Source organism: Eulemur rufifrons, chromosome 16 (assembly GCF_041146395.1).
Source record: "Eulemur rufifrons isolate Redbay chromosome 16, OSU_ERuf_1, whole genome shotgun sequence".
NCBI classification, from domain to species: domain Eukaryota; kingdom Metazoa; phylum Chordata; class Mammalia; order Primates; family Lemuridae; genus Eulemur; species Eulemur rufifrons.
In genome coordinates this window covers 44,081,515-44,106,961 of record NC_090998.1, presented here as the reverse complement: position 1 = coordinate 44,106,961, position 25,447 = coordinate 44,081,515, and the positions used below count along the sequence as shown (strand labels likewise).

The 25,447-nt window shown below is 48.4% G+C and overlaps 1 protein-coding gene and 1 non-coding gene across 9 annotated transcripts; one reads left to right on the top strand and one right to left on the bottom strand.

The window, feature by feature from the left end:
* Window positions 1-2,759: 2,759 nt before the first annotated feature.
* Window positions 2,760-2,841, bottom strand: TRNAS-CGA (transfer RNA serine (anticodon CGA)). Its single transcript has one exon. It is a non-coding gene; the product is annotated as a tRNA-Ser (tRNA).
* An 820-nt stretch (window positions 2,842-3,661) lies between these two features.
* On the top strand, window positions 3,662-24,486 carry SMARCC2 (SWI/SNF related BAF chromatin remodeling complex subunit C2). Of its 8 annotated transcripts, XM_069491348.1 has the most exons (30): window positions 3,662-3,860; window positions 5,928-6,047; window positions 6,672-6,757; window positions 7,217-7,298; window positions 7,394-7,486; window positions 8,114-8,183; window positions 8,432-8,501; window positions 9,557-9,632; window positions 9,798-9,929; window positions 10,034-10,149; window positions 10,519-10,643; window positions 12,303-12,362; window positions 12,505-12,542; window positions 12,818-12,948; window positions 13,235-13,306; window positions 15,887-16,000; window positions 16,406-16,559; window positions 17,232-17,324; window positions 17,558-17,677; window positions 17,771-17,833; window positions 18,202-18,460; window positions 18,701-18,862; window positions 19,316-19,380; window positions 19,599-19,734; window positions 19,817-19,983; window positions 20,378-20,512; window positions 21,820-22,198; window positions 22,523-22,606; window positions 22,883-22,948; window positions 23,509-24,486. In XM_069491348.1, exons 1-30 carry the CDS (start codon window positions 3,750-3,752, stop codon window positions 23,583-23,585), a joined length of 3,456 nt encoding a protein of 1,151 aa, XP_069347449.1. In that variant the 5' UTR covers window positions 3,662-3,749; the 3' UTR covers window positions 23,586-24,486. The 8 variants fall into 8 exon arrangements, with proteins under 8 accessions (XP_069347449.1, XP_069347451.1, XP_069347446.1 ...); XM_069491350.1 differs by lacking the exon at window positions 22,883-22,948; XM_069491345.1 differs by having other exon boundaries at window positions 22,523-22,948.
* The last annotated feature ends 961 nt before the right edge of the window (window positions 24,487-25,447 follow it).

The following is a 25,447-nucleotide window of genomic DNA, read 5'->3' as shown; positions in this document are numbered from 1 at the left end:
CTTCCCTTCACTACATAGTTGTCGGTTGCCCTCTGCTGGTCAATTTTGGTCTTGGCTCTCCCGATACTTAAATCTGAGAGCATGCGCAAAGTGGGATTTGGTAAGAAGTTGGGGACTGAGCCTGTTAGATTCTATTAATTCATTCAGTACATATTTGATCAAATCTATGTATAAGGCCTTGTAGAGGAGATACAAAGAAACAAAATACACAGTCCTAACTTTCAAGAAGCTTATAGTCCAGTCTGAGTGAAGATTAAAACAGGCAGGTTTCCATGGCTTATGCCTGTAATCCCTGTACTTTGGGATGCTGAGGCAGGAGGATCGCTTGAGCCCAGGAGTTGGAGACCTGTCTACTGCGTCTCAAAAAAAGAAAAAGGAAAAACATTAAAACATATACACTTAACTACTGTAAAAATTAATACATCCATTTATGCAATAAACTTAAAAACTGAGTGGTTTGTATGTGTCAAGAGTTTATATCCTACTTACAAGGGAAAAGAGACTGACTTAATAATAAGATTAGGGCATAGGATGTGGTCGGCAACAGGTGGTCAGAGAAGACTTCCCAGGAAAACCAACATTTAGGTGGAAACAGTAGAAGATGAGGCTGAGAAAGATATTTCAGGCAGAGAACAGCCTGAACAAGGCCAGACAACTGTACCAGGAACTAAAAGATTGGCAGTGGACGGAATGTAGTGAATATGGAAGAATGGTGTAAGACAAAGAGTCAGATCCTGCGACATAAAAAGCAGCCATGAAAGGGTTTAAGTTCTTGGGCTGCAGTGTGGATGCTTTAGTGCAGCTCTGCATATATTAACTCATGTAGTCCCCACAAATACCACTACTTTCCATAGAAGGCTCTAGCAAGTGGTGGGCCCAGCCTGCATTTGCCCCTGAGAAATGGGCAAATTTGAGACTTATTCATTTATTTAGAGATAGAGTGTCACTCTGTCACCCAGGCTGAGAGTGCAGTGGTGCGATCACAGCTCACTGTAGCCCCAAACACCTGGGCTCAAGCATTCCCCTTTGCCTTAACCTCCCCAGTAACTGGGACTACAGGTGCATGACACGATGCCAGGCTAATTTTTTATTTTTATTTATTTATTTTTTTTTAGAGATGGGGCTCTCTCTCTAGGGTGGTCTCGAACTCCTGGGCTCAAGCAATTCTCCTGCCTCCGCTTCCCAGGGTGCTGGGATTATAAGCGTGAGCAACCGCACCCCACCTATTTTTATTTTTAGAAACAAGGGTCTCACTTGGTCACACAGGCTGGAGTGCAGTGGCATGATCATAGTTCACTGCAGCCTTGGAAGGCAGCTATGCTCACCACTATACCACCAACATTTAACTGCAGCCTTGAACTAGGCTCAGGTGATCCTCCTGCCTCAGCCTCCCAAGTAGCTGGGACTACAGGTGCACACCACTAAGCCTGGCTTTTTTTTTGGGGGGGTGGGGTGGGGAGTGGGTCTCACTATGTTGCCCAGACTGGTCTTGAACTCCTGTCTTCAAGTGATCCTCCTGCCTTGGCCTCAGTTCACCCCCAGCCTGGCGATGGCTCAGGGAGGGTGGGCTGCTGGCACCTGGGCCCACCAGGCAGTAGAGAAAAACAAGGGGCAGAGGGCACAGCAGTGGGGCCGGGGGCTGGAAGCAGAGGCTGGGGGTGTGGGACAAGAGAGCTGGAGGCTTGAGCCACGCCCTGGCTGAGACATATTTAGAAGGTAGAATAAATAGAACTTGTTTTTATTTTATTTTTGTGGAAGCATGTCAAGGGAAATGCCTTGCATGCAACTCAGTGAATGGTGGTGGCGGACTGAAAGGTCCCACCTGGTGCAATCAAAAACATCAAAGAGGAGGAGCCTAACGGATGGGGAAGATTTTGGAAAGTGATATTGGTGAGGGGGTGGAGGCAATGGTGAGGGTGATGCTGGGAAGAACAGCCTGAGCAGTGGTATGAAGGTGGGAAACTCTAAAGCATAAACGTGTAAAAATCTCTATGAATTACCCTTAAGCCCCTACCCTTTGGGATCCTTCTTGGAGAAGATGCTGTTGTGGAAGAAATAATACAAAAAGAACATCCTCAACAGGTACGCAGAATCAGTAATTAAGGGACAGTAAGAAACGAGTGAGGTGAGTACAGGAGGGTTAGAGGCTAGAGATTAATTGCCTAGCTTGGTTAATAACACATGGAGACTTTAAAGCAGGACCTGGCACACAATGAGCACTCAATAAAAAGTGATAGTTATCCTCCCACACCCTAGCTCCAGCTGGATCGGCAGTTTTTATGTTTCAATAGGCTATTCCCTTCCTAGCCCTGTGACACCTGAGATACAAGGAAATCCAAATGAGAGAATGCTCTGTTTCCTAGGTCTTCAGTGTAATCAGACCTACAAGGTGTGACGTCTAGTCACAAAATTCAAAGGAAACTCCGGGTTTGACTAATACTGCACAACAGGCACTCACATCCCCAAAGAAAACTTAACCCTTCTTCAACCAAATCCTTTGCTGTCCCCTCAAAAGAATGAAACGTGCGCCAAAGCTCTGCTAACAAGCGTGAAGTTATAGAATTCTGGAAGTGTCTTGTATCCTAGCAGCCAAAATTGTTATGGACAATTCAGCTTCCTAAAACCATCCCCATCCCTCCCAAATCCAGGGGTAAGACCTTTTTGGCTTCCCTTTTCCAGACAGAAAGGGAAGTACACGAAAGACACGTGCGAGGAGTGGGGTTCCCTTACTTCCATGGCGTGAAGGAGAAAAAAACGTCCGTCACGAACAGGATTCGAACCTGTGCGGGGAAACCCCATTGGATTTCGAGTCCAACGCCTTAACCACTCGGCCACCGTGACTTCCAAAACCGCACCTTTCCGCGCGCTTACAGAAGGGGTCCGCATTGCCACAGGGGCGAGCATGTAGCAATGACAAGGGCCCCAGCCCAGGCACACACACTCTGGGACTCCCACCCTTCGCTTCTTGCCTCTCCTATGCGCCATTCAAAGGAAAAGGGTCGGGTGGACAGGATGACCCAAGGAGGGAAGGTGAGGGTCTCCAGCCTAGGGAAGAGTTGGGGTCTCAAGGAGTGCAAACCTATTTAGGAGGATATGGCGAGACCTGTTGAGGAAGCAGTCGAGGGAAGGGACTGGGCCCCCAGGATGGCGGCTACGGAACTTCTCAGGTTGAGAAGTGAGAGAGGGTACTCGGTGGGACAAGACGTAAAGGATGAGGGAGACTGAGGAAGAGTTTCAATGAGGAGCTCCTGGGAATGGATGAAAGGAAGAAACTTCTTGGGGAAAGGGGTTTGAGGTTCCTTGGGATTAGGGTATCCATGGGATTAGGAATGTGCAAAGTGAGGGCCACTCGGGGCTATGGGCTGGGGCTCCTTCGGCGACAGCTGTCCCCTTGGGCTGGGATAGAGAGGTATCTCATTCCCGGGCTGAGAGGCAAAAAGACGGAAAGGGCTTCGCCTCTGGCGAAGAACGATCTCAGGAGAATGGCGCCCCCTCCAGGAAGGAGTTGCCTCACTCGAGGCTCCTGCCGCCGCTGCCAGGAAGGCCGCCCAGGTCGGCCCCGCGCAAGGCGCTCCGCCGCCGCGCCAGGCCTGCCAGCAGGGGGCGCTGCGCGCACCGGGGCCGGCCCAGGCGGCGAGAGGCGGCGGCCGCGGCGGCGGGAGGCGGCGGGAGGCGGGCGGAGGAGGAGGCGGAGGAGGCGGGAGCTGAGCTGAGCGGGGCGGGCGGCGGCGGGGCCGGAGCCCGAGAAGATGGCGGTGCGGAAGAAGGACGGCGGCCCCAACGTGAAGTACTACGAGGCCACGGACACCGTGACCCAATTCGACAACGTGCGCCTCTGGCTCGGCAAGAACTACAAGAAGGTACGCGGGCAGGGCCGCGCGGGGACCGGAGGAGGGACAAAGGGAACGCGGCCCGTCAGTCCCCCGGCATCCTGCCCACCCTCCAGCCGCCCCCGGGCCCTCCCCCGCGGCCGCGCGAGCAGCCCCCAGCGTGCCCGCGCCCCTCCCCCAGCTCTCTTGCCCCGCACCCCCAGCCTCTGCTTCCAGCCCCCGCCCCCACCCCCACCCCCACCCCCACCGCTGCGCCCTCTGCCCCTTGTTTTTCTCCACTGCCCGGCGGGCCCAGGTGCCAGCAGCCCACCCTCCCCGAGCCATCGCCTTCCCAGCTTTTCTGGGAGAGGCGGCGGGCCGGGGGTGGACTGAGTGCCGAAGGGGCTCCCCCCACCTCCCTCCCTCCCTCCGTTCCCCCCAGCGTGCCCGCCTCAGCGCCCGCCAGAGATCCCCACAGAGCCAGGTACCGGCGGGGCTGAGGCCTCCCTGGTGCTTTGTGTATGTTCAGAGAGAGATGATGAAAGCAGGAGAGTAAACAGCCACAGAACAGGCCGTTGGCTGTTCATCAGCCTGAAAAGGGTCCCCACCCTGGGATCACCTGTCTCCAATGCTCATCTAAGGGGCCACAAAACCTCTCAAGGAGCCAGGGTATAGGAGTTCCTGGGCAGCGGCCCCTTCTTAAACCATTCCTCAGCTTCACAGTGCAGTCACTCTGCAACCTAGCCTTGCATTGCCCTGGGAATGGGGTCCAGAGGCCAGGGTGAGCTTTGTATCTCTAGCTCCTCACCCCCCGACCCCATAACTGGAGATGATAAGGGAGTGAACAAAGGGTTCAAGAATCCTTACCTGTCTTTTCCACCAAACCTCTTCCTGGTGTCGTCTTTGTCTCTAGGCCTGGTTTTTCTCTAGAGGTGGTCTGCCTCTTTTCCTTCTCACTATCCCCAGTTAGGGGCTGTCTTTCTGGCTTTCTCTCAGCTCCCCAGTTCTTCCTGCCCAGCTTTGCAATCTGTCAGAAGTGAGTTGGGTGGTTTAGAACTCCCCACTGATGCTGGTCGAGCCTGGCCTTGCTCTCAGGGTCTCTCTGGGTGTCAGAATCCTGACAAACAGCTGCTGTTTCTATGGCCTGTCTGTACCCCAGCATGAGGCTCTGTCTGGTTCCCAGGCTTCTACCTTTGACCTTTTGAAGGGAGATCAGGCTAGGGGCTTAGTCTCTTAGAGAGTCCTGGGGGGATTGACAACTGTGACCTGGTTCTGCTTTCTTGTTCTTAGCTCTTTGTCATTTACCTTTCCCCTTCACAGATCTCTTTACACCTCCCACTGAGAGGTACTCTACTCTGAGTAGGGTGGAGGAAACGGGTCAAAAGGTAAAGAAAAAACCTCTTGGCTCAGTTTTAAATTAAAACAGAAGGCTAGGATGCTAGGTGGCATAATATGGAAATGTTTAAGGAGGCCCAGGGTTGCTTGTCTCAGATATAGTTTCCTCAAAAAGGACAGATAATTGTCTCGCTCTTCTCCATCAGGCTGGGTAATAGATGGTCCTTCCCATCTAGGAGGGCCTGTGAAGACATTTTCAAAAACAAAATGCACAAGTTCACTCTCTCCAGTCTGCTTGCCCTACCTCACCTCTTTGCACCTTTCTTGTTAGGCTACATTATAGGGGGAATCATGGCTTTTCACGGAGTTCCCTCAAGAAATATACAGTTGTCTCACTTAGAGTCTTGAAAGTATTGCTTCCATGACCTGAACTCCATAAACCTTCAGAATTTTACAGCCCTCAGTGGAGATCAGGTGCCAAGATAACAGGGTCCTACAACTCCAATTTCAGGGTATAGCTGAGGAAGAGTAGGAAGTGTTCCATACCCCCGGCACCCAGCACTGGCAACCTGAGCTGGTGGCTGCAGAATTTCAACTTCCTAGTTAGGGATATCCAGGGCCTCCCTTCTGCCATTTTCTTTATAGAGACATGGGGGGCGGGGGGAAGAAAGGCACTATTTTCTCTGCCCCAGATGCTTTTAGAGCCAGTGGCGAAGAAATATGGGAGATAATGAGCAATTTATCTGGGGTCTATTTTTCTTTCCTTTCCCTCTGTTTCCCTAGTATATACAAGCTGAACCACCCACCAACAAGTCCCTGTCTAGCCTGGTTGTACAGTTGCTACAATTTCAGGAAGAAGTTTTTGGCAAACACGTCAGCAATGCACCGCTCACTAAACTGCCGGTGAGTGCAGAAGCAAGGGGGTGAATCCTCCAAACTGGAGAGGGAATTGTATTTTTTTTTAACAATATTTATAAATTTTGTAACTTTTGAGATTTGGGTTATTTCCTACATCCCTGTCCCTGGTCAGGACATTAATGGCTTGACATAGTCCCCAATTTACCATTCCTTTTGTCTTAGTAATAATTTGTGCAACAAGGTGTCTCCGAGCATCTGGGCTCAGTTCATGAGTCTCTCATGGCATGGTTAAAAGGGTATTAGGTTTAGATTTGCACAGGCATGTGTTCAAATCCTGACTCTGCCATTTGATGGCTCTGTGATCTTATGCAACCTTTATGAGTCTTGGGTCCTTCATCTCCAGATGGGATTAATAAACCTTACCTTGCAGGGCTTCTGTAATGGTAAATGAGGTAACTCAGTAAAGTGTTTGCACAAGGTGGTGCTTTCTGAATATTGGTTTCTTTCTCTCCCTCTTCTGAGCCACTTGATACAATGGCATAAGGGTTAAAGAATTCCACTTTTGAGAGGAAGATCAGTTCAGCATGGGATTTTGTGAAACGATTATTAAGTAAGAAGAGAATTTACAATGGAACTCTTACATGCTTCTTCCCTATCTTGATTTTGTAGATCAAATGTTTCCTAGATTTCAAAGCAGGAGGCTCCCTGTGCCACATACTTGCAGCTGCCTACAAGTTCAAGAGTGACCAGGGATGGTGAGATGCCTTCACTCTATGTATCTTACATTTAGTTTAGAGGGAATCCCTCCTTTATGATTCCCTGGGGTCTTTCTGGGGTGGGAAAACACAGGTAGAAATTCTTATGAGTCTCTTATGTTACTAGGTCTGTGGACCTGACTTAGTAGGTCAGAAAAGTGGCTGGGAGTTAGAGCCAAAATAGTCTCCAAGAGCGAGAAAGTGTGTGTGTGTGTATCAGTGTGTGTTTTGAAGAGGAAAAGGGATTTTTAAGTTGGCATCTCAAGCTTCTTTTTGTTCATTTGGACTAAGCACAGAGTGATTCATAGAGTTTAGATCACTGAACCTCAGATCCCAGGTGATTTTGGCAACAGCTGTGAGCAAGGTTGCCTCCAAATTTCCCACGTTAAGAAGTCACAAACTCTCACGTTACCCCAGACCTGAGCTATGCCACTCACTGGATTATTGCCTCTTCACAAGGCGGCGTTACGATTTCCAGAATCCATCACGCATGGACCGCAACGTGGAAATGTTCATGACCATTGAGAAGTCTTTGGTGCAGGTAATAGGAACCTCCCCGTCATCTCTCTTCCATCAGTGAGAATCCAAAACACCCTTTTCCCATAATCTCATCCCATCTATTTCTTTTCTCCGCAGAATAATTGCCTGTCTCGACCTAACATTTTTTTGTGCCCAGAAATTGAGCCCAAACTGCTAGGGAAATTAAAGGACATTATCAAGAGACACCAGGTAAGTGGACTGGTCAGGAAAGGTTTCAGAAACCCCATGATACTTTTCCAGATGTTTTCTGTACTGAAAAGCAGCCCTGAATTTTCTTGTTTTCTACTGCAGAGGTGGCTCTGTCTACTTGGAAAAAGACTAGAGTTAAAGCCTTGAGTTTCTCTTTTCGTGTCTGCTTCTCCTATTTCCCAGTTCTAATGGGTTTGGATTACTGTTCCTAGGGAATGTGTTGGCCTAGGGAAAAAAAAAATAGCATCCACTTCCACTGAGCTAGAGATTGCCTGATTTCAGATAAGTGAAATCCTTGCTCTTTGGAACTTTGTGATAATGAGCAGATGTCATTGATAGGGACATATAGCCAACTTTAAATTTCCTGTGTATAGATACCTGTTCAGAGGATTATCTGTAGCAATTTTTACTTCTTTGCCTTTTCTCCATTATTAGCACAATCCCAGCTGTTTCCCTCTGCCACTCAGCTGGTATATTCTTAGAGAATACAAACGAACTTTAATACCATTCTAAGCAAAGTCTGATTAGGAAGGCAGATCTGTGGCTAAATCTTCTTTTGGTTTATTTACACCCATGAGTAATACAGAGGGGATGCCATATTTACCTATTTTTCCTTGTTCCATGCAGGGAACAGTCACTGAGGATAAGAACAATGCCTCCCATGTTGTGTATCCTGTCCCAGGAAACCTAGAAGAAGGTGAGACCTGGGTTTTCCTGGCCACTGAAATGGGTGTCTTGGACTAGGAAGCAGAAAACTACTCAGATCACCATGCAGTGCCTGGGTTCTGCTCCTTTCATCCTTGAATCCTCCTACCATCTTAAGTTCCTGTTACCAAGTCCCCTGCTACAATAGGAGAGTGCTTAATTGTGGCTTTTGAACAGAGTTATTTTTTGTGCCCCCCTTTAGCTTATCTCTCTCCCTTCTTTGTCTGTCTCTATCCCCAGAGGAATGGGTACGACCAGTCATGAAGAGGGATAAGCAGGTTCTTCTGCACTGGGGCTACTATCCTGACAGGTGAGGATGGGTTCCTGAGGTAAGTTTAAGTACAAGAGCCAGACCCAGAAGCCCGAGAACATCAAGTGTGCCTAGAAGGCACTCTTTTGGGGTTATTTTTAGGTCAGTTAATTTGTTTTCCTTCACCTGTTAGGTGACTCCTCTGTCTTGGGGGAGGTTTGGACTTATTGGACAAGGCTTACACTAAAAGGATTGGGGTTTTATGTGTGAAATGGTTAAATGGTTACTCCATTATAATTTTTGATAAGTAAATTTTAGAAACAATCTAAATGTCTAACAGTAGGAAAAGTGTTTCGGTAAATTTGTATATCTACTCAGTGGGCTCTTATGCAGCCTTTAAAGTCATGTGAAATAACATGGATAATTTATAGGTGAATGTTAACTGCAAAAAGTAACATATAAAATAACATCTAGTGGCTGGGCATGGTGGCTCACACCTCTAATCCTAGCACTTTGGGAGGTCAAGGCAAGAGGATCACTTGAGCCCATGAGTTCAAGACCAGCCTGAGTAACATAGCGAGATCCTATCTCTACAAAAAGTTAAAAAAATTAGCTCAGCATGTTGGTGTACTCCTATAGTCCCAGCTACTCGGGAGGCTGAGGCAAGAGGATTACTTGAGCCCAGGAGTTTGAGGTTGCAATGAGGTGTAATGACACCAGTGCACTCTAGCCAGGGCAACAGAGTGAGACACTATCTCAAAAAAAAAAAAAAAAAACAGAAAGAAAAAAATCTAGTATGATTGTACTGATGATGTAGTATGATGATGTAAAAACAAAATTATACAGAAAAAATTACTGGGGAAAACATATACTGAGTGTCATGAGTAGTAATGTTAGGGTAATTCTTTTTGTTATCTATTTTTGAAGTGTTTTGTAATGTGCTTTTGTTATTTTATAATGAAAAGAATCCCAATATTAGTTAGAAATATAATCATACCAAAAAATAAGCCAACAACCCAATACTTTCTGTAAATAGAAACGGTAAAATATCTGCAGTTTATTTTTCCACTACTCTATCCCATTGATTCTACTTCATGCTTCATTTCCCATGGCAGTTACGACACATGGATTCCAGCCAGTGAAATTGAAGCATCTGTGGAAGATGCTCCAACTCCTGAGAAACCTAGGAAGGTGAGCTTTTCTTATACCCCCTGCCCCAAGAAGAGTGCCAGGACCAAACCACTCTTTGGAGGTGAAACAGAGGCTCCTCTGCCCTGGGCTTTTTCTGTTAAGGGTCCCCAGACAGAGCTGTGGCTTCCAGGCTTCCCTGCAGCATGGTCTGCCTTTGTACTTTAGGTTCATGCAAAGTGGATCCTGGATACTGACACCTTCAATGAATGGATGAATGAAGAAGACTATGAAGTAAATGATGACAAAAACCCTGTCTCCCGCCGAAAGAAGATTTCAGCTAGAACGTTGACAGATGAGGTGAAAATCCTGTTCTTTCTTTTTGGAGCCCTTAGCATAAGTCTCAGAACAAGTGTTCACTGGGGATTTTAGGCTCACATTTGTCCCAAATCTCCAACCTGTAGGTGAACAGCCCAGATTCAGATCGACGGGACAAGAAGGGGGGGAACTATAAGAAGAGGAAGCGCTCCCCCTCTCCTTCACCGACCCCAGAAGCTAAGAAGAAAAATGCTAAGAAAGGGTATGCCAGCCCTAACTTACCCCACATTCATTCTCTCCCCCCCATGTTGAAGAAAGGAGAAAGAAATCCCTTCCTGTGACCACTTGGCCCTGACCTGGGTATGGTATGATACTGCAGATGTCCGGAGAGGGAGGATGAGGAGATCTAATGTACTACTCGGTTTGTTAGTTCCAGTCCCAGCCACTGGTACACTCAGCGCTTAATTAAAGGAAAAGCCTTTGCCACTTCGCATTACTCTGTAGTTACTGGTTCCAGTTTGTGCTCAGCTCTACCCTTGGAGTTCTTGTGCTTCCTTTCCTTGAACTTCAGTTTTCAGGGGCTCCTTGTCTAAGGATGACTGGGTTTCCTTTCATTGTCTTTCCTTTCCAGTCCTTCAACACCTTACACCAAGTCCAAGCGTGGCCACAGAGAAGAGGAGCAAGAAGACCTAACAAAGGACATGGATGAACCCTCACCAGTCCCCAACGTAGAAGAGGTGACACTGCCCAAAACAGGTACAGGCCAGGCCAAGCTCCTGGGACCACCCCCACTCCCTGTCCTGCCCCTACTGTGCCAAACCCCCTGCGTGAGCTGATTTCCTAGGTTCAGCTCCAGGTCTAGAGGATCTTTCCCTTAAATTTAGCTGGTTTTTGAAATTATTTTTATAACCATGGACATCCTCTAACTTTATATCCATATCTGAGTTGTGGACTGTGCTTTGTACCTGATAGTAGTTGTCTCCAAATTCTGTTTGATTATGCACTCCTATCAGTAAAATATATCTGAACACAAATTATATACATGTACTATTAAACCATTGTTCTAGGAATATGGTAAACCACATGCAAACATATCTAAAAAATGTTGAAAAATGTAAAGGATAATAAAAACAGATATAGGCCGGGCGCGGTGGCTCACGCCTGTAATCCTAGCACTCTGGGAGGCCGAGGCGGGTGGATCACTCAAGGTCAGGAGTTCGAGACCAGCCTGAGCAAGAGTGAGACCCCGTCTCTACTAAAAATAGAAAGAAATTATATGGACAACTAAAATATATATATACAAAAAATTAGCCGGGCATGGTGGCGCATGCCTGTAGTCCCAGCTACTCGGGAGGCTGAGGCAGTAGGATCGCTTAAGCCCAGGAGTTTGAGGTTGCTGTGAGCTAGACTGACGCCACGGCACTCACTCTAGCCCGGGCAACAGAGTGAGACTCTGTCTCAAAAAAAAAAATAAATAAAAAAAAATAAAAACAGATATAAAGAGAAGTTCTGATATTCTCTTTCTGTATTCCAGTGGGTCATCTTTTGCATCCTACGTGAGAAACCCATTTTGGAGACCATTGCTCTATAATACTGGTCTGCAGTCTGTATTTCATGAACTAGCCCCAAGTATTCCAGCAGTGTATTTCATGAGTGGCATTAGGGGTGCCACTAAGAGAGAGGAGTTCTGGCTTCTACCCCCTCATAAATCAGCCCTCCTCTCTACCTGTGTTTTTTTCTTGAGCTTTCATGTATGAATTCAGTTAAGGAAAGTGTCCTCTGATTTCAAAAATGTATAAGATCTAACCACTCCTGTACAGAGTAACTTGGTCAGACCCAGTCTCAGTCCACGAAGAGCTTACAGACACATAGTTGGAGATAAGGGCCTATTAAAGACGAGGATGATTTATGAATGCACAAAAAGAAGTTAAATGAATTTTTGGTTGGAGAAGGGAGACAGTAGCAAGTGAGTTTCAAGCCCTAGAATGATTGTGACTGGAGAGAGTTACTATAATTTGTGATCTGCTAGAGAAAATTTTTGGAGAAATTAGAATCTCCAAAAATATTAAGAGGGGAGAAGGCCTGTACTTTCAGCACTTTGGGAGGCTGAGGTGGGATCCCTTGAGTTTGAGACCAGCCTGAGCAACATAGCAAGACCCGGTCTCTGTAAAATATTTTAAAATTAGCCATGCATGGTCGCACATGCCAGTAGTCCCACATATTCAGGAGGCCAAGGCAAGAGGATCGCTTGAGCCCGGGAGTTCAAGGCTGCAGTGGGCTATGATGACACCACTGCACTCTAGCTGGGGTGACAGAGTGAGACCTTGTCTCAAAAAAAAAAAAAAAAAAAAAAGTGGAGAGGTGAGGGTTTGAATTAGGCAGAATCTGTCTGATAAAATGACTCTTTTCTGGCAGTCAACACTAAGAAGGACTCAGAGTCAGCCCCAGTCAAAGGCGGCACCATGACTGACCTGGGTAAGACGGGAGCTTCTTGGGCAAGGCAGTCAGGGCTGCTGGTGGGGGAGGGCTCAGCTGCCACCTTTCCCCCAGCTTGCCGAGGCTTTTGCCTGTTCTTTAGGAGGTTCCAGCCTTATATCTTGCTATCTTTCTCTTTCAGATGAACAGGAGGATGAGAGCATGGAGACCACGGGCAAGGTGGAGCCAGTTTAGAGAGGCCCTACCTCTCTATGTGATTCTGATTTGTGATTATAAAGTTCCTTTTGCCCAGAACCTTTCACTGCCCAGACTCCTACCCTAGAGTAATTCTAGCTATTGCTCAAAACTCCCTCCCTTTCAGAGTCCTGGGACCCACGACTGCTCATTCCTATCACCTATCTTTAGTGTCCACATTCCTGGGGTATGGGAGAAAGCAGAGGGTTGCTAGGGGGAAAATGGAAATGCTGAGTGTCCAGCAGCCTTCATACTCATAGGATGAGGATGAGAACAGTACGGGGAACAAAGGGGAGCAGACCAAGAATCCAGACCTGCATGAGGACAATGTGACTGAACAGACCCACCACATCATCATTCCCAGCTACGCAGCCTGGTTTGACTACAATAGGTATTGTTACTCCAACTTCTGAGTCCTTATTTCCTTGCCTCCAGAGCTGTTCCCCTTCTTGCCTCCTCCAAATAAGTTATTTCTTCCTCAGCAAGATAGACCGGGGTACTCTTCAGTTTTAAAAGAGCTCCTGGCCTTTTTTTAAGTCTTATAGCCCTGGTGGGAAGTTTTTCCCAAGCATCTAATTCCTTCCTACAGTTTCTTGCTGTTTTCCCACTCTACCTTCTAGGCTTTTCCTCCCTTTGGGGCTCCCATCCTCCTGAAACCACTCTGGCTTCTCTTGCAGCGTTCATGCCATTGAGCGGAGGGCTCTCCCAGAGTTTTTTAACGGCAAGAACAAGTCCAAGACTCCAGAGATGTAAGGAAATCTCAGCTCATGATTCTCTTTCTCCCTCCTGTCCCCATTCATCCTTCCTGATCTAGAAACATTCAATTTAGCAAACATTTCTTGAGCTCCTTCCATGAGCCATGTACTGTGCTAGGCTTACAAACACATGGTATCTGCCTTTAGGCAGCCCCAGCCCAGCACTTGGACACATAAACAAGTACCTGCTCCAATGCCTCAAATTCTTTTTTTTTTTTTTGAGACAGAGTCTTGCTCTGTTGCCCTGGCTAGAGTGCCATTGCATCACCCTAGCTCACAGCAACCTCAAATTCCTAGGCTCAAGCAATCTCCCTGCCTCAGCCTCCGGAGTGGCTAGGACCACAGGCAGGAGCCACCACACCCAGCTGATTTTTTTCTATTTTTAGTTGTCTGGCTTTTTTTTTTTTTTTTCTTTTTCTATTTTTTAGTAGAGCTGGGGTCTCGCTCTTGCTCAGGCTGGTCTCGAACTCCTGACCTGAAGCGATCCTCCCACCTTGGCCTCCCAGAGTGCTAGGATTACAGGTGTGAGCCACCACACCTGGCCTTATTTTTTTAACAGAGTACAAAACGTTTTAATTCGTATTTCCTCATGCTGTCTATACTGCAGATAGTCCTAGCACAAATAATGGCTTGTATTAAAGTGCAAATAACTATTACCAGGCAGTTTCCTGAGAGTAGGTTTTGACAGAAAAACAAGAGAAGGAACTAAGAGCAGACCCAAGTCTGAATTAAGGGAGGGCTCTGTGGGAGAGAAATATTACGTAATGTACAGTCTTGGGTCTCAGAAGTCTTTATCTCCTTCAAAGTTTTGCCTCAGGCCAAACCCACTTGGCTTTGGATGAGATTTAGCAATCTCCTATGGGGAGGGATACTTCGGATAAATACAAGATGAGGTATGTGAGATGGAGAACTGAATGAGTTTTCTTCCCAGCTGTTCCTCAGCTTCCTCTCTCTGGGTTCATCTTTTCCTCCTTCTGTATTTCTTTCCCTATAGCTTGGTATGGTTCTCTCCTCTTCTTCTTCCTGGGGTAAGCAGTATGTGCGAAAACGAAGGAAAAAGAAATAGTGATCAGATGAAATGAATTCAACATGATGTACTGGCAGAGCTGGAATAGGAACTGAACTCTAGGTATAAAATAGTAAATGATGGTAATTGCCTACGTCTGTTGAGAGCTTACTATCTTCCAGGCACTAGCCTAAGTGTCCAACATACATTGACTAATTTAATCTTTACATCAGCCTTAGAGGCAGTTACTGTTATCATCTTCAGTTTACAGATTAGGAAACTGGGGTACATAGGGGCTAAGTCACTTGCATAAGGTCACACAGCCAGTAAGCAGTAAAACCAGGATCTGAATCCTTTAATGTGGTTTATGTTCTCAAACTTGACTCTATACGATGTAATCATTACCACTTTTTGAGTTCCTATGATGTGCCAGGCACTGTAATAGTACTTTTCACACCTATCTAATTTTCACCAGTCGTTCCAAGAACATGAGATTCAAAAAATTGAAGTAGGCCTAGCACTCTGGGAGTCCGAGGCGGGAGGATTGCTTGAGCTCAGGAGTTCGAGACCACCCTGAGCAAGAGTGAGACCCCGTCTCTACTAAAAATATAAAGAAATGATCTGGACAGCTAAAAATATATATAGAAAAAATTAGCCGGGCATGGTGGCGCATGCCTGTAGTCCCAGCTACTCGGGAGGCTGAGGCAGAAGGATCGCTTGAGCCCAAGAGTTTGAGGTTGCTGTGAGCTAGGCTGATGCCACGGCACTCTAGCTGGGGCAACAGAGCAAGACTCTGTCTTAAAAAAAAAAAAAAAAAAAATTGAAATAGGCTGGGTGTGTTGGCTCATTCCTATAATCAATCCTACCACTTTAGGAGGCCAAGGTGGGAGGATCACTTGAGGCTAGGAATTCAAGACCAGCTTCAGCAATATAGCAAGACCCTGTCTCTACAAAAATAAGCCAGGCATGGCAGCACATGCCTGTGGTCTTAGCTACTTGGGAGGCTAAGCCAGGAAGATTGCTCAAGCCTGGGATTTGGAGGTTGCAATGAACCATGATAACACCAATGCACTCCAGCCTGGGCGACAGAGCAAGACCCTGTCTCAAAAAGAAATAAATAAAATAAAATAATTGAAGTAACTTGCCAAGGCCATCATGGTAGAACTGGGATTTGAACTTAGATGTTTCCAACTTCAAAACATACATATTTTTTACCAAGTCATGCTAACTAGCTGTAACGCATGGGTAAGGTCTTCCTTTTCACATCTGAGTTTGGAAACAAGGGCACTTTTTCTTACCTTCTGGTTCCTTGTTCAAAAGTTGGATGAAACATTCCCAAGTATTGCCAAGGAGATGATTCATTTAACTAAAAAACCTCATCAAGGAAAAGTAAAACATATTTGAATCCTTTGCATCTAGCATGTAGCAAGCACTCAGAGTTTGAATCGAATAATCTCTTTTCCACCTTTGTCACATAGGAGTCATTAGTCTTATCATTCTTCCTGCCCCTCAGACCTCAACATACATTTATTTTTCTATCTGTTATTCATCTCTCTCTTTCTTCTAAGCTACCTGGCCTATCGAAACTTCATGATTGACACGTACCGACTCAACCCACAAGAGTATCTCACCTCCACTGCCTGCCGCCGGAATCTGGCGGGTGATGTCTGTGCCATCATGAGGTGGGTCTTGTAGCTGAGGGGAAGTGAGTACATGAGGGTGACTGCCTCTGGCTGTGTCTTGGCAGAAGTAGAGATGCCAGCAGGAAAAGTCATCTCTAGAGAAAGGCAAAGTACAGGTTTGGGGAATGAGTGACTTGAGGGAATGGCAGTGGTGCTCTCTGAAGTGTGGAATGAAGAGTAAAGAAGGAGTATGTCTGTAGCTGAAAGATACTTATAGATAGAGAGAGAGGTCCAGGCTGGAGATGTAGACTGGGGAGTCGCTGGCATTTAGGTGGTGGGTGAACAATGGGAGTAGGCAGAATTTCCCAAGGTGTATGGTGAGCAGAGAAGAGGGGCAGGGGAGGGGGAGAAGGGACACCTTTCTGGCTATCCCGTGTGACCCTCTCTCTGTCTCTCTCCTCACAGGGTCCATGCTTTCCTAGAACAGTGGGGTCTTATTAACTACCAGGTGGATGCTGAGAGTCGACCAACCCCAATGGGGCCTCCGCCCACCTCTCACTTCCACGTCTTGGCTGACACACCATCGGGACTGGTTCCTCTGCAGCCCAAGACCCCGCAGGTAGGGTGAGGTGCTGTGGGCATGGGATGGGTTGGGTAAGACTGGGCTTCTTTGGACTTTTCTTTTTCTCGTTTTTTAGGGTAATGGTTCAGGAGTGTTCTGAGGCTTCTTCCTTTTCCATGAGATATAAAGGGCCACAAGAATCAGCCCCATGTGTTTAGCATTCTCAGCCTCTGCACCTAAGGCTATGGGGACTTGCTGAGGGAGAAGAGATACTCCTTGTCTTCAAGGAACAGACAGGCCGTAGGGGATGGAGCAAATAGAGAAAAATAGCTTAAAATTAACTTGCATGAAATTTTTAAACTTTGTCATCTTTCCCACTTTTTTTTTTCATTTTTGCCTCATAATTATTATCACCTCCATTTTTTTTCCATTTCCACTTCATCCATTACAAACGTTAATAAGAGAAAAGTTATGTGGCTTGCCCAATGTCAGAGAGTACCAAACGTAGAACCTAATTGTCCAGCTCCTAAGAGAACCTGTAAAGATATATGTGAATACAAATGGATGTCATGCCAACTACATTTCTAATTAATCATGAAGGGAACGTGGAACAGTGGCATGAGTGCCCCCAGAGCTTGCGGGCCACCCAGCAGTTGGTCTTGAGGCCTCCAGGGCCTTGGCCTGGTCATTTGCTGCCCAGCCTCCATGACGCCAAGCTCTGTCCCCCAGGGCCGCCAGGTTGATGCTGATACCAAGGCTGGGCGAAAGGGCAAAGAGCTGGATGACCTGGTGCCAGAGACGGCTAAGGGCAAGCCAGAGCTGGTAGGTGGGGTGCAGACCCCGCTGGGCTTCTTATTTGCCCCTTTATTGGGGGGCCCCTGCCCGGGAAGAAGAGACGTGAGAGCAGAGGAGCTACAGCAGTAAGGGAGGAAGACCCACCCAGGGGTGTCCCTGGCTTTGGGAAGGAAGCTCCTTCTGTCTGTTTTCTCTCTCTCTCTGCCCCTGGCTCCCAATGGTCACTTGTACTCAACTCTTTCTTTCCCCTCCACAAATAGCAGACCTCTGCTTCCCAACAAATGCTCAACTTTCCTGACAAAGGCAAGGAGAAACCAACAGACATGCAGAACTTTGGGCTGCGCACAGACATGTACACAAAAAAGAATGTCCCCTCCAAGGTATGAGGTGTGGGCTGACTTCGGGGGTAAAGAGCTTTCGTTCTTCAGAGGTCACAGGCTGCTCTCTCCTGACCTGCCTGTGTTTCCCTGCAGAGCAAAGCTGCAGCTAGTGCCACTCGAGAGTGGACAGAACAGGAGACCCTGCTGCTCCTTGAGGTAATTGGGGCAAAGAAAAGAGAGTTCTTCTACAAAAACAGAAATACTCACGTTACCAGCTGCATTTGAGAGTGGGGAGAGATGGTGGAGTCTGGCGTGAGCAGAGCATGATCTTGACCCCAGTCTCTCCCCTTCCTGATGCCTGCTGCACCTGCCCCAGGACACAGCTCCAGGCCAGGGATTTGGGCCATTTCATTAACTCCATATCTTTCTTAGTGCTACTTCAAGATCCCCATTGGACCCAGCAGAGTACACAAATACCAGAACACAGAGAGCTTGAAGCCAGCTGCCCTTAGTAGGATGGGGGGAGTTGACCTTCGAGGAAGGTGGCTAAGTAAGCGGAGTTGTGTCTTCACCACTACCACCAGGCACTGGAAATGTACAAAGATGACTGGAACAAAGTATCCGAACATGTGGGAAGCCGCACGCAGGACGAGTGCATCTTGCATTTTCTTCGACTTCCCATTGAAGACCCATACCTGGAGGACTCAGAGGCCTCCCTGGGCCCCCTGGCCTACCAGCCCATCCCCTTCAGTCAGTCAGGCAACCCTGTTATGAGCACTGTTGCCTTCCTGGCCTCTGTCGTCGATCCCCGAGTCGCCTCTGCTGCTGCGAAGTCAGCCCTAGGTAATGGGAGGGGATCTTGCCTTCTTAGTTTGCATTTGAAGGGCTAGTTACTCAGACCATGAAACCCTCAAGTTTGGCTGCCCTGCTGGCGTTGTTTGTGCCAGTCTCAGCTCAGGCACCTGTCTAGGCTCCATATACTGGTCTTCGATGAAGAGATGGGCTTGTGAGGAAGCTTTCACAGGGATAGCCAGAACTGCCCACCTGTGCTACTCCCAGCCTCATCCCCTCTGGGTCTTACAGAGGAGTTCTCCAAAATGAAGGAAGAGGTACCCACAGCCTTGGTGGAGGCCCATGTTCGGAAAGTGGAGGAAGCAGCCAAAGTAACAGGCAAGGCGGACCCAGCCTTCGGTCTGGAAAGCAGTGGCATTGCAGGAACCACCTCTGATGAGCCTGAGCGGATCGGTAAGGCCTGGCAGGTTCCCAGATTTCTTCCTTTTCACCAAAAGCCAGAGCCACCTGGACTCCCTGTGCCATCCTGCCTCAAGTTGGCATCGGAGCACACATGAATGGGAGAATTGGGGTTTTTATGTTCCCCTGGACTTTACCTCAGGGGCCATGGCTCCCTACTGGTTCTCTCACGGAAATGTTGGCGGATCAAGGGGGCTGTTAGAAAAGTGTTATAGAGAAGCTGGGCATGGTGGCACGCACCTGTAGTCCCAGCTTCTTGGGAAGCTGAGGCAAGACAATCACTTGAGCCTAAGAGTTCACAGTTGCAGTGAGCTGTGATGATATTACTGCACTCTAGCCTGGGCAACAGAGTGAGACCTGGTCTCCAAAAAAAAGAAAGAAAAGTGTCGTAGAGACAAACTCTGTATCAGACATTCCCTGTTTTGCTCTCTTCTCCCACGGGCCCAGAGGAGAGCGGGAATGATGAGGCACGGGCAGAGGGTCCAGCCACAGACGAGAAGAAGGAGGCCAAGGTACAGAGGGATCACCCAGGCCGGGAGGTGGAAGGGCCACTCAGCCCTGTGGAGATGGGGGAGTTGGCCCTGCTCAGCTCAGGTGGGCAAGGGCTGGTCTTGGACAGGTCTGTCGCTGAAGTACGAGGAATAAATTCAGTCCCATTGTGGATCCTTTGCATGGGACCTAGTAACCCTGGCCCGTGATGTTCTCTCCATTTCTTCTGCTGGGACTTCAGGAACCCCGAGAAGGAGGGGGCACTGTAGAGGAGGAAGCAAAGGAGAAAACCAGCGAGGCTCCCAAGAAGGACGAAGAGAAAGGGAAGGAAGGTGACAGTGAGAAGGAGTCAGAGAAGAGTGATGGAGACCCAATAGGTGAGCCTCTGAGAACAGGATTTGGGGGTACAGGAAAGAGAGGTGACACTGTTAAGTCTAACTCAACCCTCGTCTGTCCCAGTTGATCCCGAGAAGGAGAAGGAGCCGAAGGAAGGGCAGGAAGAAGTGCTAAAGGAAGTGGTGGAGTCGGATGGGGAAAGGAAGACAAAGGTGGAGCGGGACATTGGTGAGGGCAACCTGTCCACCGCCGCTGCCGCCGCCCTGGCTGCTGCCGCAGTGAAGGCCAAGGTGAGGCCAGACCCCAGAGAGAAAGATGCCCACTTCTCTAATCCCATTTCACTTAGGAAATCCTTCCTTGCTCACCCCTTAAATAATGCTGGCCTATTTCCTTTCTATTTTTATCCTGAGAGGAGATAAGAGTTAGTCATCTCTTCTCTAAGCTTTATAAATTTTTTACTATTGGGCCTGCTTCTAGCCCTGTCATTATTTGACTCTGTCTTTTCTTATGCCACTCTCTCCTCTTCTTCATGTTCTTTTAAAAACGTCAAGCCTGTACTACTTTGGGTTGTGATCACAGCAAGTTCATTCCTAAACCTGCAAGCTTCTGCCCTACCTTTCTCTCCCTTGGAATGTCTTCAGCTGGGTCTTCCCACTGACGTTCTGTCCCACCTTTCCTTCCTAGCACTTGGCTGCTGTTGAGGAGAGGAAGATCAAATCTTTGGTGGCCCTGCTGGTGGAGACCCAGATGAAAAAGTTGGAGATCAAACTCCGACACTTTGAGGAGCTGGAGACGATCATGGACCGGGAGCGAGAAGCAGTGAGTAGCCTCCCCTCGGGAGTCAGCAGGAGCCTGGAACCCCACCTGAGACTGAGATGTGCCTCAGTTTAAAATTGGAGGGCTGTGTGTGAGAGAGAGAATGAGTGAGGGAAGCAGCAGTGCAGAAAGCCAGAGACTGACAGGCCTCCAAAGCAAAAGAGGGCAAGCCAGGGCAGAGGGAGCTGGCCCCTGGCAGTTAAGGACAGGTGGCCTCACAAGTGAAGCCTAGACACTCAGGTCCCTTAGACCAGTGCTTGGCCCACAGCAGACTCTCAGTAAATATTTGTTGAGTGGTTGAATGGGCTTAAGGGATGATAAGAGGTTAACAGTCTCAGATCCAGGAGGTGAACTTGGAAAGGGGATGTGATAGACAAGGTATTCAATTATTTTGTGTGTTTGAGAGGACATAAAAAGAAATAGGAGAGGCTGGGTACAGTGGCTCACGCCTGTAATCCTAGCATTCTGAGAGGCCAAGGTGGGAAGATTGCTTCAGGTCAGGAGTTCAAGGCCAGCCTGAGCAAGAGTAAGACCCCCATCTCTACTAAAAATAGAAAAAATTAGCTGGCCATGGTGGTGTGTGCCTGTAGTCCCAGCTAGTTGGGAGGCTGAGACAGGAGGATTGCTTGAGCCCAGGAGTTTGCGGTTGCTGTGAGCTAGGCTGACGCCACGGCACTCTAGCCCAGGCAACAGAGTGAGACTGTCTCAAAAAAAAAAAAAAAAAAAAAACATAGAAGAGAAGGACCCTGCCCTCAGAGAACTAACTTACAGTTTAATTGGAGACATCAAATATACAATATAGAGATATCAGAAACAGTTAACAAAGCATAAAGTATCTGACAAATTCAAATTAAGAGATTTCAAATCAAGTATGTAAGTCCTGAGTGACCACAAAATAAAGCCAAAGCTCAGAGGCTAGTGAATTGATCTGGGATAGCTTCCTAAGAATGGTGAGTTTTTAGCCAATTTTGAAGGAAGAAAAGAACTTGAATTGACAAGAGACACTGGAAGCATTTTCCAAAACAAGGTAATGGCAAGTTCAAAACTTTGGAGCTGAAATGAGCTGGGGCTACCACCAGATTAACTTCCTTGAAATGAGAAACCATATGGGCAGCCAGGAGACATGAAGGTCATGGGAATTCGCAAGAGGTGGGTGGGGAGGACAGAGGAATCACAAGCACAAGATTTAGATTTTGGGAACCAGCTGAATGAGAGGCTGAATCTTTCAGAAGACGACAAAGCAGGGGGCAAGGCATTTGCCTTTGGGATCTTCTGAAAATCGGATAACAATACTCAATTGGCACTGGCAGCTGGAGTATCAGAGGCAGCAGCTCCTGGCTGACAGACAGGCCTTCCACATGGAGCAGCTGAAGTATGCGGAGATGAGGGCCCGGCAGCAGCACTTCCAACAGATGCACCAACAGCAGCAGCAGCCACCGCCAACCCTGCCCCCAGGCTCCCAGCCTATCCCCCCCACAGGGGCTGCTGGGCCACCCGCAGTCCATGGCTTGGCTGTGGCTCCAGCCTCTGTGGTCCCTGCTCCTGGCAGTGGGGCCCCTCCTGGAAGCTTGGGCCCTTCTGAACAGATTGGGCAGGCAGGGTCAACTGCAGGGCCACAGCAGCAGCAACCAGCTGGAGCCCCCCAGCCTGGGGCAGTCCCACCAGGGGTACCCCCCCCTGGACCCCATGGTAAGTGATACGTTCCAGAACTCTTGCTGGCTAGAGGGATCCAGGTGAATTTCCCAGTTCTCAAAAGGGATACATGATGGGCCTGGAGATGAGGATTGGCCTCAATCTCTGTAGCTGGGCCTATCTCTGTTATGTCCCTAAGCCAGCAGGGATCCCTTCCCAAACCCAGAACTTTGGAATTTTGTTCCAAGGATTTACCACTTATTCTACTGTCAGGAAAAGGGAAGGTAGTGCCAAGGAGTGGCTAGATTATCTTTGCTGTGAAAGTGAGTCGGTAAGTGAGATTTTACACATCTAACCTCCATCTCTCCTCTTTGTTCTCAGGCCCCTCACCGTTCCCCAACCAACAAACTCCTCCCTCAATGATGCCAGGGGCAGTGCCAGGCAGCGGGCACCCAGGCGTGGCGGGTAATGCTCCTTTGGGTTTGCCTTTTGGCATGCCGCCTCCTCCTCCTCCTGCTCCATCCATCATCCCATTTGGTAGTCTAGCTGACTCCATCAGTATTAACCTTCCCCCTCCTCCTAACCTGCATGGGCATCACCACCATCTCCCGTTTGCCTCGGGCACTCTCCCCCCACCTAACCTGCCTGTGTCCATGGCGAACCCTCTACATCCTAACCTGCCGGCGACCACCACCATGCCATCTTCCTTGCCTCTCGGGCCGGGGCTCGGATCCGCCGCAGCCCAGAGCCCTGCCATTGTGGCAGCTGTTCAGGGCAACCTCCTGCCCAGTGCCAGCCCACTGCCAGGTGAGAAGGGGCCAGGAGGGGAGAAGGGTGAGGGAGAGGGAACCACCTGGAGGGGAGGGGCTGGGGGGGAAGGGGTCAGGTGCTAGAGTTTCCACAATCCTTCTTGAACACTCTGGTACAATTAGAATATAGGAGGAAGGGCCTCTCTGGCTGTCCTCCACCATTTCCCACCCTGGCAGCTGCCACCTCTGGGATGATGTTGGGGCCTTTCACTGGTGGGTCACGGAGGAGTCGTGTGGCACAGAGCATCTCAGCTGTAAACTTGAAAAACAGCTACTTGTTTGCATGATGATTGATTGGCATTTGTTTGCTTGTCCCCAACACATTCAAATGCCCCATTTAGAAAGTTCCATTGGAGGCAGGAGGATGATTTGGGGTATATCAGTTTTTTCCAGTGTGAGGTGCAAGAAGGTATTGGGAGAAGGAAGTTGTACATTGTGGGTACCTCATTCATCTACCCACCCACTGCATGCCATGCCTGGTTCTGTGTGCGTCTGTGGTGGCCTTGGTCTGGACACCTCTCGCCGGCTCGCCCTGACTCATCTTCCTTTTCTCCACAGACCCAGGCACCCCCCTGCCTCCAGACCCCACGGCCCCAAGCCCAGGCACGGTCACCCCTGTGCCACCTCCACAGTGAGGAGCCAGCCAGACATCTCTCCCCCTCACTCCCTGTGGAGATCACAGTTCCAGGAACAGCCCTTCCCCCACCACTGGGACCCTTCCCCAGCCTGGAGAGTTCATCACTACGTAAGGAAAGCTCCTCCTGCCCCTCCAAAGCCCCCACCATGCCTGACAGGCATGCATTTTTATATCGGATTATTCAAGGACTTCTGTTTAAAAGATGTTTCTAATGTCTGGGAGAGGACAGGATGAGAATGCTGTCCTCAAAGGAAGGGCTGGGCAAAGGTGTTTATACAAGGTTCTAATTAACCACTTCTAAGGGTGCACCCCCCTCAGAACTACTGCGTTTTCTATGGATAAAAAAAAAAAATTAAGTCCTTAAAGAAGGAAGTAGAGAGATTTTTAAAGGCCACGTTGGAGCTCCCTTTAACCTAAAAAATAACCAACTTTTACATTTTGGTGCGGGGGGCGGGTAGTGGTGGTGACAGTTTTAGGAAAGGGGAATTAAGATTCTGGGGCAGAACCTGTCTCCCCAAACCCCTTGTTAGTGACTGAGTCAACCCCCCTCACCTATTCCACCCCCATTTTATTCGTACTAATCTCTCCTGCTGCTTCCTCCTTGTTGCCGTTTTAGGCCACCCCAGCTCAGCCAATGATCCCTTTCCCTCTCAATGTAAGGGGTTTTTTGTTTTTAAAAGTTACCTGCTTAGTTGATGTCGTCGTATATGTATTTGGTGGGGAAAACCTATCTTTGGAGATTCCTGTGGTAGGTAGTAGGGCTATTCTTCTCACTCCCCTGGGCAGTATCAGTGGACTCCGAGAAGGCACAGAAAGGGGAGCTATAAAAAGGATAGGAATTTTAAAAACCTAAAGTTTTCAAAAAGCACTTAAGCACCTCCTTATGACTCGGTGGGTCACCCCCTAGCTTCCTCCCTTTCCCACCCGGACTATCAGAACTTCAGCTGGTGGCTTGGGGTTCCCCAGATGCGGACAGGGATTTGGGGGCAGAGGAGGGTGCCCAACCTGGGGTAGTGCCGACCTGTAGCTCGCAGCTTGGCTCTGCTCTCTGGATTCATACTTCCCCGTTCCAGCTCCTCCCTTCCTCCTCCTTGATGTGAAGGCAGATGTGATTCCAGGCTGTACACCAATTCTTGGTCCCTCCCACCAGGCCCCTTTGTTCCTCATGTCCCCGTGTTTCTCTTCCTCTGCGTCTTGGCACCTTCCTTCTGTTCAAAGTTTTCTGTAAATTTTCTCTTTCCTTTCCTTTTTTTTTTTTTTTTTTTTTATAAATTAATTTGCTTTCAGTTCCATCTTGTGGATGCCTTCTGTGTTCTTACCTGTGGCTGTCAGGCAGTGGGGCTCGGATGGGAAGGGCATCTACCTGGTCTGGAGAGGCAGGCACTCTGCAAGCCTCGGGGCCTAGACACTGACACTGTGCCTCACCACAAAAGGCCAAAGACAGCACAGCTGTCAGGACCGTACTGGTATAGGAGTTGAAGCTCTCACCTGCCCTAAAAATAACACTTGGAAGAACATTCCTACAAAATGGAGATTTTATACCTTTATCCTTTCAGAAGTAGTGGCTTCACTGCTTCCCTTTATTAGGGAGGAGGCAGGCCCCTCACCTACTTCTTTTATTATTGTCAACCTTGGCAAGGCAAGGGGCCAGACAGACTCAGGCAGCACTAATATGGCCTGGCTTTAGCTCCAATAAACACTCTCCAGGCCTCCCCACAAAAGGCCTTATTAAATGCTTGGGACGGTAGGGGCTGAGTTTAAGGAGCTGGAGGGCTGAGAGAAGACTCAGCCTGAAATAGGATGGAACAAGGATGGCCAGCCTTGGTCCTACAGGAATTTATAGATTTTTTAGTCCCCCAA

What these genes read in the sequence shown, in the direction of transcription:
- SMARCC2 (XM_069491344.1), top strand. Translation starts at nt 3,750, where the DNA reads ATGGCGGTGCGGAAGAAGGACGGCGGCCCCAACGTGAAGTACTACGAG. An exon ending in TCGGCAAGAACTACAAGAAG is followed by an intron (nt 3,861 to 5,927) that starts GTACGCGGGCAG and finishes CTGTTTCCCTAG; the next exon opens with TATATACAAGCTGAACCACC. An exon ending in ACGAGAAGAAGGAGGCCAAG is followed by an intron (nt 19,381 to 19,598) that starts GTACAGAGGGAT and finishes CTGGGACTTCAG; the next exon opens with GAACCCCGAGAAGGAGGGGG.